Source organism: Acinonyx jubatus, chromosome B2, assembly GCF_027475565.1.
Source record: "Acinonyx jubatus isolate Ajub_Pintada_27869175 chromosome B2, VMU_Ajub_asm_v1.0, whole genome shotgun sequence".
Classification (NCBI taxonomy): domain Eukaryota; kingdom Metazoa; phylum Chordata; class Mammalia; order Carnivora; family Felidae; genus Acinonyx; species Acinonyx jubatus.
Genome location: NC_069385.1, coordinates 103,254,244 through 103,269,043, shown reverse-complemented (window position 1 = coordinate 103,269,043; position 14,800 = coordinate 103,254,244). Strand labels below are relative to the sequence as shown.

Below are 14,800 nucleotides of genomic sequence, written 5' to 3'. Positions count from 1 at the left end.
CCAAGGATCAAGAACCTTTTTTTTTTTAAGATAGAAGACAGATTCTGTCAATTCAGTCTTCCAAAATAAGATCTTATGCTCCCCATGTTTGTCGTCTCCGAGCAGCACCTGAGCAGATAAGTTTAGATACCAAGAATATCTCTATTACATTATTCTAACAGTCTTCTCTCAACTCCAGTCTTGTCCCCATTAAAAGGCATCTTCCACACAGCTGTTGTGCTAAACACAAACCTCGTCAGATTAGTTCCTTAGTAAAAACCCTTATAGGATTCTGTGTCTTCAAGATAAAGTTCAAATCCCTTAACTTGCCTCTGTACACAATCTGGCTTCTGCCTACCTTCCCAGCTTCATGCCTTACCATTCTTTTTAACAATAGTAATACTACAATAACAATATTAATACCATTTATAAAATATGTAGCATATGGAAAGACTGTCCTAAATACTTTTATTGTGGTAGAATATACATAAAATTTACCTTCTTCACCATTTTTAAATGTACTGTGGCTTTAAGTTCACTCACATTGCTGTACAACCACTGCCACCATCCATCTCTAGAACTTTTCATCTTCCCCAACTAAAACTCTATAACCTTTCAATTCCCTAATGCCCCATTTCCTCTCCCCAGGCCCTAGAAACCACCATTCCACTTTCTGCCTGTGTGAGTTTGACTATTCTAGAAATCTCATATAAACAAAATCATTTGTCTTTTGTGACTGGCTGATTTCATTTAGCATAATGTCTTCAAGCTTTTCCTATGTTGTGGCATGTGTCAGGATTTCCTTCTTTCTTAAGGCTGACTAGTATTCTAAGTATACACTACATTTTGTTATCCACTTCTCTCTCAAGGACACTTGGGTTGCTTCCACCTCTGGGCTATTGTGAATAAAGGTGCTATGAACACGGGTACACAAGTATCTATTCAAGACCTCACTTTCAGTTCTTTTGCATATATACCTAGCAGTGGAATTGCTGGACTGTTTGGTAACTGTTCAGTGTTTTTGAGAAATTGTGTAGCAACAACATTGTACACTCCCACCAGCAATGTACAAGGGCTCCGTGATAATTTTAGGTAATAGGTACTTACAACAGGTAATCAATTTGACTGGCCATGGGGTGCCCTGATTACATATTATTTCTGGGAGTGTCTGTTAGGGTGGTTCTGGATGAGACTAGCATTTGAATCAGTGGGTTTAATAAAGTAGGTTGCCCTCCCTAACGTGTGCGAGCATCTTCCAATCTGTTGCGGACCCGAATAGAACAAAAGGGGCACCTGGGTAGCTCAGGTCAAGATCTTGTGATTTGGGAGTTCAAGTCCTACATCAGGTGAGCAAGAGCCCTGCTTCAGGTAAAACACAAGCCCTGCTTTGGGTGAGTCCCACTTCTCTCTCTCTCTCTCTCTCTCTTAAAAAAAAAAAAAAGAAAGAAAGAAAAAGAAAACAGGTAAAAGGCAGAGGAGGGAGGCATTCACCCCTTTTATTTTCTGCCTCACTAACTGATTTGGGACACTTCATATCAGCTTCTCTTGCCCTTAGGCTGTGATTTGCACCATGCACTCCCTTGGTTATCAAGTCTTAAGCCTTGGACTGTACCATTAGCTTCTATACTCCCAGCTTACAACATCATTCAGGAGAAAGTCATATATTAACAACCTAAGCACATTCATCTTAGGAAATATTTATAAGCATCCACTCTCCTGGTCTTGAGCCAAGCCCAGCAATAACAAAGTCACATGTTCATGCCCAAGAAGAAAGTAAAGTCAGATTTGAAGCAATATTCTGCCATTTCTCCCCTGTTGCAACTTTTGGGTCTAACTTAATATTCTTATTGAAATAATTCTGGTAGAGTTTGGTTGAGGACCACAACCACAATATGTTTCTCTACATAAATAGGTTTCCTTATTTTTTCCAAGATAGGTGTAATTATTTTATTCATATATCAATTTTATTTTATCATGCTCAAGTCAATATAATGATAAACTGAAGAATGAGACTAATCAGAAATTTGGGGGAGGGTAAAGTTTAATTTTTTTTAAATAGAAAAATAGTTTTGTAAGAAATACTTCAAATAAATATCATGATTTTCTGAAATAATACCACTGTCTAGAGTTTCTGATGAAGTACTGAGCATGTATTACAGAGTTTTGAAGTATATTTAATTTTTAAAGTGAAACTGTACATACACGCTTATAACATCACAAAATTCTTAAGTCAGGTATTTTAATGTAGTTTTAAGAAAGTACGTATCAGGGGTTGAATTAAATTGAAGACACAGTTTTACTCTTTGACCATGATTGAAACACTATTCTAGAAAAAAAGCTAACTCAAAAAGAGGATGTTACACAGATTTCTGCTTCTTTTCCAAACACTTCTCAATATCACCAAGCACTTGAACGGCAGCCTTTGGAATTCGAGTCCCAGGACCAAATACACTGGAAACTCCGACTTCAAACAGAAATTCATAATCCTGTTGAAAGAATTTGTTTAATTAATAAAAGAGACAATATTTAATTTCAAGGAAATGAAACAAAAGGGCAATAAATGCTGCCCTTTCTTTGTCCCTGATGTCCCCAACTGTCTCAACTGATACACTAATGGCATCTGGGGTTGAAAAATTCTTCCTTCACTGGGATAGCTAATAATAGCTGCCAGCACCCCTTGTACTCGAAGTCATTAAAAGAACAAAGCATACTCTGCCCCTTTTCCAAATATCCCAGTGTGTGGTATGTGGTAGGAAGTTGTATGGCCCACTGATTGAGAACTTCTGAGCCCTAAGCCGTATAATTTCTCTCACCTAAATTTTTACTACTTGTCCTTATTTGTGTTCAATTCAGTATCACATTATAGGTTTGAGCTTATAAGGCTATTTATTTCCTCTAAGGTATTTTGTCTGCAACTCATGAATGGTGATATTATTCTTTTGGGGAGTGTTTTATTTTGTTAATTTTTTTTTTTTTTTGAGTATAGTTGACACACAATGTTATATTAGTTTCAGGTGTAAAAAAGTAGTGATTCAAGTTTATACACTATGCTATGCTCACCACAAATGTAGCTATCATCTTTCCTGTTATATCACTATTATCATATTATTGACTATATTCCTTATGCTGTCTGTGTCTTTCATTACCTTGACTTATTCATTCCATAACTGGAAACCTGCATTTCCCATTCCCTTTCACCCATTTAACCCAACCCCTACTCCCTCCCCTCTGGCAACCACCAGTTTGTTCTCTGTATTTATAGGTCTCATTCTGCTTTTTATTCACTCACATATTTTTTTAGATTTCATATATAAGTGAAATCATATGGTATTTGCCCTTCTCAGTCTGACTTATTCCACTTAACATAACACCCTCTAAGTTCATCTATGTTGTCATAAATGGCACAATCTCATCCTTTTTATGGCTGTGTAATATTCCATGTTTTTAATATACACATACATACACGCACACATATTCAATACAATTTGAATCTTTTTCAGTGAGACTACAGCCATATATTTGTATATAAAAATATTTAGGTGTCATAATGATTTCTTTTGAAAATGAAACCCTTCACACCCCACTGCTTCCATATCTTAGCTACTGCAAATAATACTTCAATAAACATAGCAGTGCATATATCTTTTCTAATTAGTGTTTTTGTTTTCTTTGGGTGAATGATGCTGCTTTGAATTTGGCTTTGTGAAGAAATCAGATTTTCTGTAAACAAAGATTAGCTCATTTAAAAACAAATTCTCCCATGTTGCTGTTGCTATTTGTTACTTTATTTTAAACAGTCTGAGTGAAAAGATTCCCAGGACACAAATACTGCTCCAGGCTGTAGTCTGTTTAGAAGTTGGAGTATCTGTAGCTATAATATTGAGTTTTAGGATATCCTCTAAATCCCTGATCCTTATCCACAAGGGTGATCACATATCCTAGGACATTCTGGTTTGTGCTTATTGTTGCAGTACCCTCTTTGTTTTTAGGAGTCCTTTTTCTATTGAGGTGTAATTGACATTTAATGTATTAGCTCTAGGTGTACCACATAATGATTCAGTATTTGTATATATACTGAAAAACGATCAGCACGGTAAGTCCAGTTACCATCCATCACCACACATAGCTACAAAACTGTGCATGTGTATGTGTGTTGAGAACTTTTAAGATTTACTCTTAGTAAGTTTCAAACATGCCCTACAGCATTATTAACTATAGTCATCACGGTGTATGTTACATCCCTATCACTTATTTATTTTCATAACTAGAAATTTGTAGCTGTTGACTACCTCCACTCACTTTGCCCATCCCCTTTCCCCTTGCCTCTGGTAACCACCAATCTGTTCTTTGTATGTAAGAGCTTCGGTTTTTGCATTTTTTAAAGATTTGCATATAAATGAGATCATATGGTATTTATCTTTGTCTAACTTATCTCACTTAGCATAATGCCCTCTAGTTCCACCCATGTTTTCACAAGTGACAAGATCTCATTCTTTTTTATGGCCAAATAATATTCCATGGTATATATATACCACTTCTTTATCCATTCATCTGTGGATGGACACTTAAGTTGTTTCCATATCTTGTCTATTGTAAATAATGCAGGAAAAACAGAGGGTACATATATCTCTTTGGGTGTTTTCTTTTTTTTTTAAATTTTTTTAATGTTTATTTATTTTTGAGAGAGAGAGAGAGAGAGAGAGAGAGAGAGAGAGGAAGGGCAGAGAGAGAGGGAGACACAGAATCCGAAGCAGACTCCAGGCTCTGAGCTGTCAGCACAGAGCCTGACGTGGGCCTTGAACTCACAAACTGAGAGATCATGACCTGAGCTGAAGTCTAATGCTTATCCGACTGAGCCACCCAGGTGCCCCGAGTTAGTGTTTTCATATTCTTTGGATAAATACCCAGAAGTAGAATTGCTGGATCCCATGGCAGTTCTATTTCTAATTTAAAGAATCTCGTACTGTTTTCCACAATGGCTGCATCAGTTTTGATCCACACCAACAACTCACAAAGGTATCCTTTTCCCACATCTTACCAACATTTGTTATTTCTTTCCTTCTAGAAAGAAGAATAGCCATTCTAACAGGTGTAAGGTGATAACTCATTGTAGTTTTGATTTGCATTTCCCTGATGCATCTTTTCATGTACCTGGCTGGCTACCTGTATGTCTTCTTTGGAAAATGTCTATTCAGATCCTCTGCTCATTTTTTAATTAGACTGTTTTTACAGCACCCTTTTTAATAGCACCCATATTTGTTCTCAAAAGTGGTCACATTTAGATGATAAATTAAATGGTCATGCTAATTATCCCCGATGACTTTTTTGCTGTTTCTTTCATTTCCCTGTAATACTCTTACAATATTATAAGTTTTCAATGGTACTTAACACATCTTATTTAACTTTTCTTCTTCTAAGTCTGAACTTCTAAGGGCAGAGAACATTTCTAATCATTCTTATAACCTCAACATTTGACACATTAAAGATACCTCAAACACATCATTATTCTTGGGCAGGTGCTATAGATTTAAGATTTCATAAAAAAACTTGACGAAACAATAACAATGATCTCCAAATTGGGGATGGCCAAATGGATAAGTTATTTCATTCTATCTTTCCTAGTAATGCTATGAACCATTTATTCTCTCACCTGACTTGTGGATTTGGAAGGTGAGCTCACCTGGAAGAGGACCGTGAAATATTGCAAATGGAGAAAGGCTTCTTGACTTACCTAAGCCTTAACACAGCCTTATAAAATATACTTTAGTGAGGGGATAAAATGTGAGAAACAAGTAGATCTGAGTAAAGGGTATACAGGTGTCCTTTGTACTATTTTTATTATCTATTACTTTGGAATTATTTTCAAATAAAAAGTTGTTATTTTAGGGGCATCTGGGTAGTTCAGTCAGTTAAGTGTTGGACTTCAGCTCAGGTCATGATCTTATGGTTTGTGGGTTTGAGCGCCGTGTTGGGCCCTGTGCTAACATCTCAGAGCCTCAAGCCCGCTTTGGATTCTATCTCCCTCTCTCTCTGTCCCTCCCCTGCTCACGCTCTGTCTCTGTCTCTGTCTCTCTCTCAAAAATGAATAAACATTAAAAAAAAAAAAGTTGGTATTTTAAAACATCCTCCACTGAACTGGCCGGGAGTATCATATTGCCTCCTTCATGAAAGAAGTAGGCATCACGAGGCTGCTAACCTTGCTGAAAATACTTGGAAGCCACTGCTTTTAAGAAGGTTAGAAAATCCAGACTATAGCAATACATACTGGTGAGGACAGACCATATTTATTTGATCAGGCTGCAGAAATGGTGAGCTCCACAGTGGCAGTGGCTAAGTCGGCTTGATTAACTACTATATATTAGTGCTTCCTAATTTAAAATCTAAATGACTTTCAACTGAGTAAGTACATTATTTTATATATTTACTGAAAATAGTGAAAAAAATGTGTAAATGTTGATTGCTACAATTATAAAGGATACTCATATTAACACACAAGTATGTCATTACAGAAAATAATCTTTAGTCTTTAAACTCATAGGGAAAAAAAAGTGTCTAAAATACCTACAAATGTTCTGAGTAATGCAAATATCCAGAGGGTTAACACAACTTGTGTGAAATATATTTCTTGAAAATGTCAGCTCACTTAGATAACAGGTTTCTGTTTTTTCTCAACTCATATTTCAATTTCAATATTTTGTGCAGCTTAACTATTTTGGTTCTTAAGTTTTAATATCATGTCTAAGAGCTTAGATATTATAGACTCTAAAACTGCAATACAGATATAAGTTTCCATACACAGACAATAAAGAATAAAAATCCTTTATATTCCCAAATAGTCAACTATATTTGTGAAAATAATAGGCAATTAACAAAGTTTTGTGTTGACTATATCACTTCAGTATAGTGTTGTTAGAAAGAATAAATAACATAGCTTGCTTGCTAGTCCTATGTTATTATCAGTGTCACAACTTCATACATATATTTTCTGATTTCATAAGTAGTATATAAGTAACTATTGTATATTCTGAGTGGTATGGAGGAAAAAAAATAGTAGACCTCTACATAAGATCATATTTCACCAAGAATTTCTGCTACTGTCTTTGTAGCATCTATCAATTATTTACTTAGAGCAATCACATATATCTTCTACCTCTATATGTTTTCTATTCTCAATAAAAAAAGAAAATTTGACATAATGAAAAACTGGATTGGAAACAGACCAAATTTAGATCTTAACTAATTATTTTAACTGATAGATAAGGTAATATGTGGAAAGTATCCCCCTACCCCATTAATAAATTAATTGACATCATTGATTGTTACCTAGCATTCATTTCTCCTTTTCTAATGGGATCCACATTTTTGTTCAAGAATCACCTCTTCCCCAATCAGCCAATAATTTTCAGAACAGGCTGATTCTATTTATTTCTGAATTAGGATATTTTTGGCTCTAAGAAAACTATACCCCAATCAAATTAGCTTTAATGAAAAAGAGGTTTTATAAGACCATGTAAATGATACAGCTCTGAGTTAAGGCAGTATGTATGGATGGAAACATGAAAAAAATGAACAAGGTAGCTACTCTAAGACAACAGAAGCAAGTGCTTCTGACTGGTTAACTAAAGGACTCACTTCATTACCAGGACAAAGAGTGCTCACTCTATCTGTGGCGAGGAGTTGATATATGCACTGTGTGTTTACCATTCTTCTCTATTCTAGCTGTGAAATTTTATTACTTTTATCCTATTCCTTTTCCATCATTCTATACCAAATATGAAGGAAGTACATCTCTGTCTAGGTTACTAGTTTGCAAAGAGGTAATTCTCTCATAAAGAGAAGCTCTGCATACTGTTAAGTTAAATTATACATAATGAATTACAAGATAGTTTGATCAGAAAATACATTGCCCACTTTTGGATTCTTACTACAATTTACTTAGTAAAATCACCAGGAAATAATTTAGATCAAAATCTACAACAATTTTATCTTTAGCAAAAGTATACAGTAAATTGGAACTACATATAAACTAATATTACTCAGGATTCCCATCATAGCACTAGAAAAATACAGGCGATGAAAAATACCTGTGGTGGTATCACCCCTCCACACATGACAAGAATATCTGGCCGTCCAAGGGAGTTAAGTTCTCTGATGAGCTCAGGAACTAGGGTTTTATGACCAGCAGCGAGCGTGCTCACACCCACGGCATGCACATCTGCATCCACAGCCTGCTGGGCCACTTCTCGGGGAGTCTAAACAATTAGAAAGTAAAGAGACAAATCATCAAGTTATTCCAAAAAGTATTTTAAAACTGTTACCTAGTAAATTAGCATTCCAAGGTTTTCCTCATTAAAAGTCTTGAAGTGACTATAACCTCATATTTCACCATTCTCAAATCATAAATACCAACTCACCCAATTGATGCAATAAACAGCAGGGCTGTATCGCTTCTAGCCCTAGAATTTATCAATTAGATTTGTTACATCAAAATATAGTTCCCCCCAAAACTTTTAAGACAAAGAATATAGGCGAAATACATTATCTATTCATTACAATTTTTGAAAAATACATCTGTTGTCTTCATTATCAACATTTATTGAGTGGTGATGCAGTACAAGACAACATGTTATAGTATCTATGAAGAGGTAAAAGACCAAACATACGATTCAATGTGAAAAGTGAATCTCAGGTTTTAAAGTAGAATGGGAAAGAGGTATGTTAGCAAGATGGCACACTAAGAAGCTGCAGGACCTCCGTCTCCCACGGAGACGCTGAACTGACAGCAACATATGAATCGAAATAACCTAAGAACGCTAGAAACTAGTTACGGAGCTATAATACCCAGGCAAATGCATAAGCAAGAAAAGAGATGGTATCAAGAAGGCTGCTTTTCACGCATTAACTGGATTTAACCAGTGTGGCATACACAGTCATAAAGGATATTTTCATGTATTCAATTATGAATTGAGTTACCCAGGACCATATTCATTCCCTGCAATGAGTCTGTAACATTTGCTCTTAATAATTTACATGCATTTAAATCACTTCATATAAAAGACACATACAAGTTTCTCATTGTAAATACACTGTAAACTGAGAAATTGGGGAAGGAGAAGGCTATCTCAGAAACCACTTGCACAATAAGCTCAAAAAAATTACCAAAATCTGAGAATTTTCTTAGTTTGGCAATATTTTAAGCCTCATAATTTCAGTGTGAAAACAAAAGATTCTACACTCTTGGTAATGAAGCCATATTCAAGAGTATCTCTAAGAAAATCACATAGCAGATTGGTAAAACCTAGTCTGTGAGAAATATAGCCTATGAAATTAAAACCATTAAGAAAATGTGCATATTGTTGATATTGAGTTGTTAAAAGTAAGAAACCTAATTGACTTACACATGATTGATCATTCATATCATCCATGTTACCAAAACGTATTAGATTAAAATTCCACTTAATTCGGTTCCATGCTTTATGCTTAGATACACTAAACTGTATTTTATGTCAATAAATAGTGAACATTTTAAAACTTTAAATCTAATTTTTTTTTTAACATTTATTTATTTTTGACACAGAGAGAGACAGAGCATGAATGGGGGAGGGCCAGAGAGAGGGAGACACAAAATCTGAAACAGGCTCCAGGCTCTGAGCCGTCAGCACAGAGCCCGACGCGGGGCTCGAACTCACGGACCGCGAGATCACGACCTGAGCCGAAGTCGGACGCTTAACCGACTGAGCCACCCAGGCGCTCCAACTTTAAATCTAATTTTAATGAAATCAGACACAGAACTACAGGATTCTACCTTCATCCACAGAGAAGTTTTTCTTTTTTTTAAATGAAATAGTATTATATTAACAAATTTGTGGTACTAAAAGGCAAATTATATTTTTATAGATGGCATGCCATAGGGAAATAAACTTTTAGCTCTTTGAAAAGTTCTTTTAAGTGCCAATTAATGACCATAGTTTTTAATTACTTCCATTTTATAAAAATATATATATATATATTTCCCAAAAGCTAATTTTTAAATATTGGAAATGTATTATATTTGGTCAATATTTAAAACAAACAAAAAGCTGAAGTAAAAGGGAAGTAGCATATAAATAAAACACTAGAATGAGAAAGTAGTCAACTTAAAGGAAGAATGAAAGCAATCTCAATATATGTATTTACTTAATTTAAAATATATTTGAGATGCTTAACAAAACCTACCTTAAATGTATTTATAAACTTACCTACGAACACAGTTCAAGGACATATCTCCATAAGTTCAGGCTAATTGAATTTCTTCTAGACACTCTAGAGTATTATTTAAAAATCCAAAAGGGAAAACTCTTATGGGAGATTCTACAAAGGGCGTGCCTCTTCAGGAAGGTTATTTCTTTACTTGTAAAAATGTAATCAATTTTTTAGTCTTCATCTTAGCTGACTCATCCACAGCATGGAATAATAGTACCTCCTTTTCCTTGAAATTCTCCTTCCTCCTTAGTGTTTATCCCACTACTCACTCCATTTCCTTTTCCTCCTTTGCTGCCTCCTTCTCTTTTTCCTTTTAATGTTCAAGTTTTCATATTGCTACCCACACTCTTCATGAGAAGTTAAATGAGTTCTCATGGTTTCAAGTACTATTTACATACTGAGAAGTCTCAAAATCTTATTTATAATAGAGGCCTCTCTTCTATGCTCCAGACATGTATATCCAATTTACATGGCTGTCTTCATCTGAATGTTCCATAAGCTGATTCTCTTAAGCCTACCTCCATTCCCCATAAATAACACCTTTATTAAATTTTCTTCACGATCCTGGCCAACTTCTGCTAAGACCCTGACACTGCCTGTGGGTAAGGTCTGCATTGCTTCTCACTCATTACTGAACATCTTAACTGGACTCCTTGCATCTAGGAAGCTCCTCTCAATCTGCTTAAGAAAGTGATTTTTCTGGAAAGTGAGCTTTCTAAAGTATAAATTTGATTGTCACTCTACCTAGACACCTTTGGGATAATGTTCAAACTCCGTAGAATGGCATATAATTGTAATCTACACACCACCCCAAGCACTGTATTCTAATGTTACTGAACGTCCTACAGTTACCTTCGGCATCAGGCTTTCTCACGGCTCTGTACCTCTGCACCTCTGCTCAAGCCAATGCTTTTCCTAGCATGCCTTTCCCTACCTTGTTCTCTATGCTTCCAAAGGCACAGCTCAAACATAAGTTCCTAGGATACTTGGGTAAGTTCCTTGTCCAAATGTTAATTACAGTAATTATTACTCTGCTGTGTTTACTGATAAGTAAATCTTTCTCTGTTAGGAGCCTGTAACCTCCCTGAAGACAAAAATCATATCTTATTCAACTCAGAACCTTGCATCTGGTAGATGATCAATAAGTATGTAGTGGATAAAACTTTTACTATGGAAGTTATTACAATGTACTCAACCAAAGATATTTTGTAGAGAAGATTAAAGTTGTATCATTCTATAGAGAATTTCAGCTTCATTTACTTCTAACAAATTATTACCCTGTTGGGTCAAAGATTCTGTGACTAAATAAAATACTACTAGAGAGTAACTAAAAAGAAAACCTACCTATGAATCAAGCTCTCACTCTGATGGTTGATTTCCCTTTCAAAACATTTTTCATCAATCTGATGTGCTACCTTTTCCACAAATTATCAGACAAATCTCAATAAATAGTACGATGAGATCTTTGAAAGTAATCTTCAGTTTTAGAAACCTAATAACAGTTTAGTTACTGACACTGATTTTTACAAAGTGTGAGAAACAAGTACATTAACATAAATTCTACTTCTTTCTTATTTCTGTCATAATTAACTGGATTGTATGCATTCAAAAATAAATTAAGGAATTTGTGGAATTCATTTTCTTCTTTTACACCTTGAAAAACATCATCATGGTTTATCGTCTTTTTTACTATTTTTTCTAAATATAAGTGACTTACTACATTCTTTTTGAAGTTATCCCAACATTTTCAGTACCTGAAAAAGAGGACCTATGTCCACATCAAAACCAAGATCGGCAAATCCTGTAGCAATAACTTTTGCTCCTCTGTCATGTCCATCTTGTCCCATTTTTGCCACAAGAAGACGAGGTCTGCGACCTTCACGTTCCATGAATTTATGAACCCTAAGAACATTTTAAAATATAATAGTTATTAAAAAAATAATAAAATAAAATAAAATACAACAGTTATATGTTAATTGTCCAAAAGTAAGATATAAAATCTATAATGTAGTCACAGTAAATCTTTCAAGTTTATGTAAAAATACCTTTTTACATCCATTACTCACATTTTATGAATATCTCTATTTTACATTGAGAATTCCATTAAAGCCTGGATATGCTTACCACCTTCCCTCACAGAGGAAAGTCTGAAAGATGGCCCAGCTTGTAAGCCCATAATACTTGAGAACATCACAGTGAAGACGAGAAAATGACAATTTTTTCCTTCTTAAACCAGTCTCCAGCGTATAATATGCATAAATATTTAAAAAGAAGCTTAAAAGTGCCTTTCAGAGTCATTCATACAAATGTAACTCAGTGGCTGCTTTGAGCTGTCCATATTTCACCTACCCATCACAAGTGTGAACCTCTTCAAGCTGATTGCAATGTGGTGATTTCTAATGACATATAATCAAAATACCTTCTAACTTAAACCAATAAATTTACAGCCCAGATGAAAAAATACATTTGCTTTTGTTAAAAGAAAAAAAAATCCATTTTGATGACTTTCACCTTGGATGTTTTGGTATTTATCTCATCTATAAGTAGTGACATAAAAAGTGGAAAATTTGTTATAAAAGTTGAGAAAAACAATAATCAGGAAGCTACATTTACACATGGAAAGCATGATCAATTTGTATTAATTTATGGTTCCTAATCATGCTTGACAATACTATTTATTGTCCATTCAGTGAGACTGATTTTAATTTATGCATAGATAGTAACCAAATTATTTATTTTCAAACATGAAAATTATTTTATAACTATTTGAAAATTAAACAATTCAAATAAACTTAAGAATGTAAGTATACTATAATAAGAAGACTGAAATTTAAGTATCTGGGGGATATGAAGCAGTATCAACGCTAGTTGAACAAACATTTGTTTTAATTAGAAACTCTTAAAGGGAACTATAGTGAAAATTGAAAATATTATTTTAGTAAACCTACAGACTTACGGGAAAGTCCATTCAAATGTTTTCCAAATGGTATGTGAGAAAATTAAGCCCGCAACTGATTCATTGGGATTATGTTCACAGAAAAGATGGCATTCTGGTTTAAGAAATCTCATTTATTACCTCTGGATAGCAAATGATATCTCTTTACTTTCTCCAAATTCCTGCCGATAGGCTCCACTGACCATACGATCATTAGCTTTATGTTCACCAAATACCTTTTTCATAGCATCTGTGATTTCTCCAACTGTACATCTAAAATATTAAAATAATAAAATAGAGGTTCTGTTAACATCATTATTTGAGATAAAAAATATTTACTTTAATATTCAATATAATAGGACACAATTTATTACCTAAAAAGTAGGCTATCAAAAACTATGGTATATGTCTTTCTCTCACTGATTTATTTTACTTAAATAAAAATGTTTTCTACTGCACTGATGAAAGCTTCTTTCCTCAGATTACTTATGAAAAATGATTCTGGATGCCTCTATACATAGCAATCTTTCTCCCTCTCTTTTTTTTTTTTTTTTTTTGGTACAAAAAGGTGATTTTATTAAAGCATGGGGACAGGACCCATGGGCAGGAAGAGCTGTCCTGGGATAGTAAGGAGAGACTGATTATATACTTGGGAGTTGGGGAGGTAAAGTCAAGGGGGAAGTTTCCAAAGGGATTTTCATATGCTAAAGAAGAATCACAGGGGGCCTAGCCATTGTCAACCTAAGGTTGTTTTTCCCTCTAGCAAAGCATTAACATTAGGACAGTAGGGAATTTAACATTTTTGAAACAAAAAATGGCTGACTTAAAAACTATAAATAGACAAGCAAGTAAAGATTACTGAATAATTCACCAATTAACAATACAACTAGGGCAGGGGGTGGGGGGCTTGGGGAGGGCTGGGTGGCTCAGCTGGTTAAGCATCCAACTTTGGCTCAGGTCATGATCCCAGTTTGTGGGTTCGAGCCCTGCATCAGGATCTGTGCTGACAGCTCAGAGCCTGGAGCCTGCTACGGATTTTGTGTCTCCCTCTCTCTCTGCCCTTCCCCCACTCTCTCTCTCTTTCTCTCTTAAAAATAAACATTAAAAAAAATTTTTTTTTAAATACTACAGGGCAAAGAGCAAAATTCCCATTGATACGTTTTGATAAAAAGTCTTTTAGCATATTCCATTCATTTGTTTATTAATTCATTCAACATTTATTGAATGTCTAATATAGGGCAAGCATGGTAAGTGCCAGACATATACATATGAACTCAAGTCAATTAATATGGATTTCATATGATAATAAGTACTATGAACACACTAAAAAGGTGAAATCTGGTGTCTGGAAAAGCTATTCTGAAGATAATGAAGATAAAGCTTTTGAACTAAGATCTAAATAATGAAAAGGAGAAACTGAAGGGAACATAAAGGAGAATGGAAAAGTGTTTGAAAAAGAAAATACTAAGTGCAAAGGTTCTCAGAGGTAAAAAAAGAAAACAAAACAAAAAACCAAAACATGTTCTATGTTTTAAAAATAGAAAGAAGGACACTGGGGACACAGCATAATGAAGTAAGCAGAATAAGTTTGGGTCAGAGAGAGAGGCCAGAGTCACATCTCACACAATCCTGCAGGCCATTGTA

General features: G+C 34.8%; 1 protein-coding gene across 2 annotated transcripts in view; it reads right to left on the bottom strand.

The window, feature by feature from the left end:
* Positions 1 to 2,136: 2,136 nt before the first annotated feature.
* MMUT (methylmalonyl-CoA mutase) overlaps positions 2,137 to 14,800 on the bottom strand; it is a 35,145-nt gene continuing 22,481 nt past the window's right edge. For both annotated transcript variants that reach the window (XM_015071153.3, XM_053222702.1), the window contains exons 10-13: positions 13,298 to 13,429; positions 11,976 to 12,123; positions 8,064 to 8,231; positions 2,137 to 2,465 (exon numbers count right to left, since the gene is read on the bottom strand). In XM_015071153.3, coding sequence (XP_014926639.1) covers positions 2,337 to 2,465; positions 8,064 to 8,231; positions 11,976 to 12,123; positions 13,298 to 13,429 — 577 coding nt within the window. In that variant the 3' untranslated portion in view covers positions 2,137 to 2,336. The remainder of the gene's footprint in view (positions 2,466 to 8,063; positions 8,232 to 11,975; positions 12,124 to 13,297; positions 13,430 to 14,800) is intronic.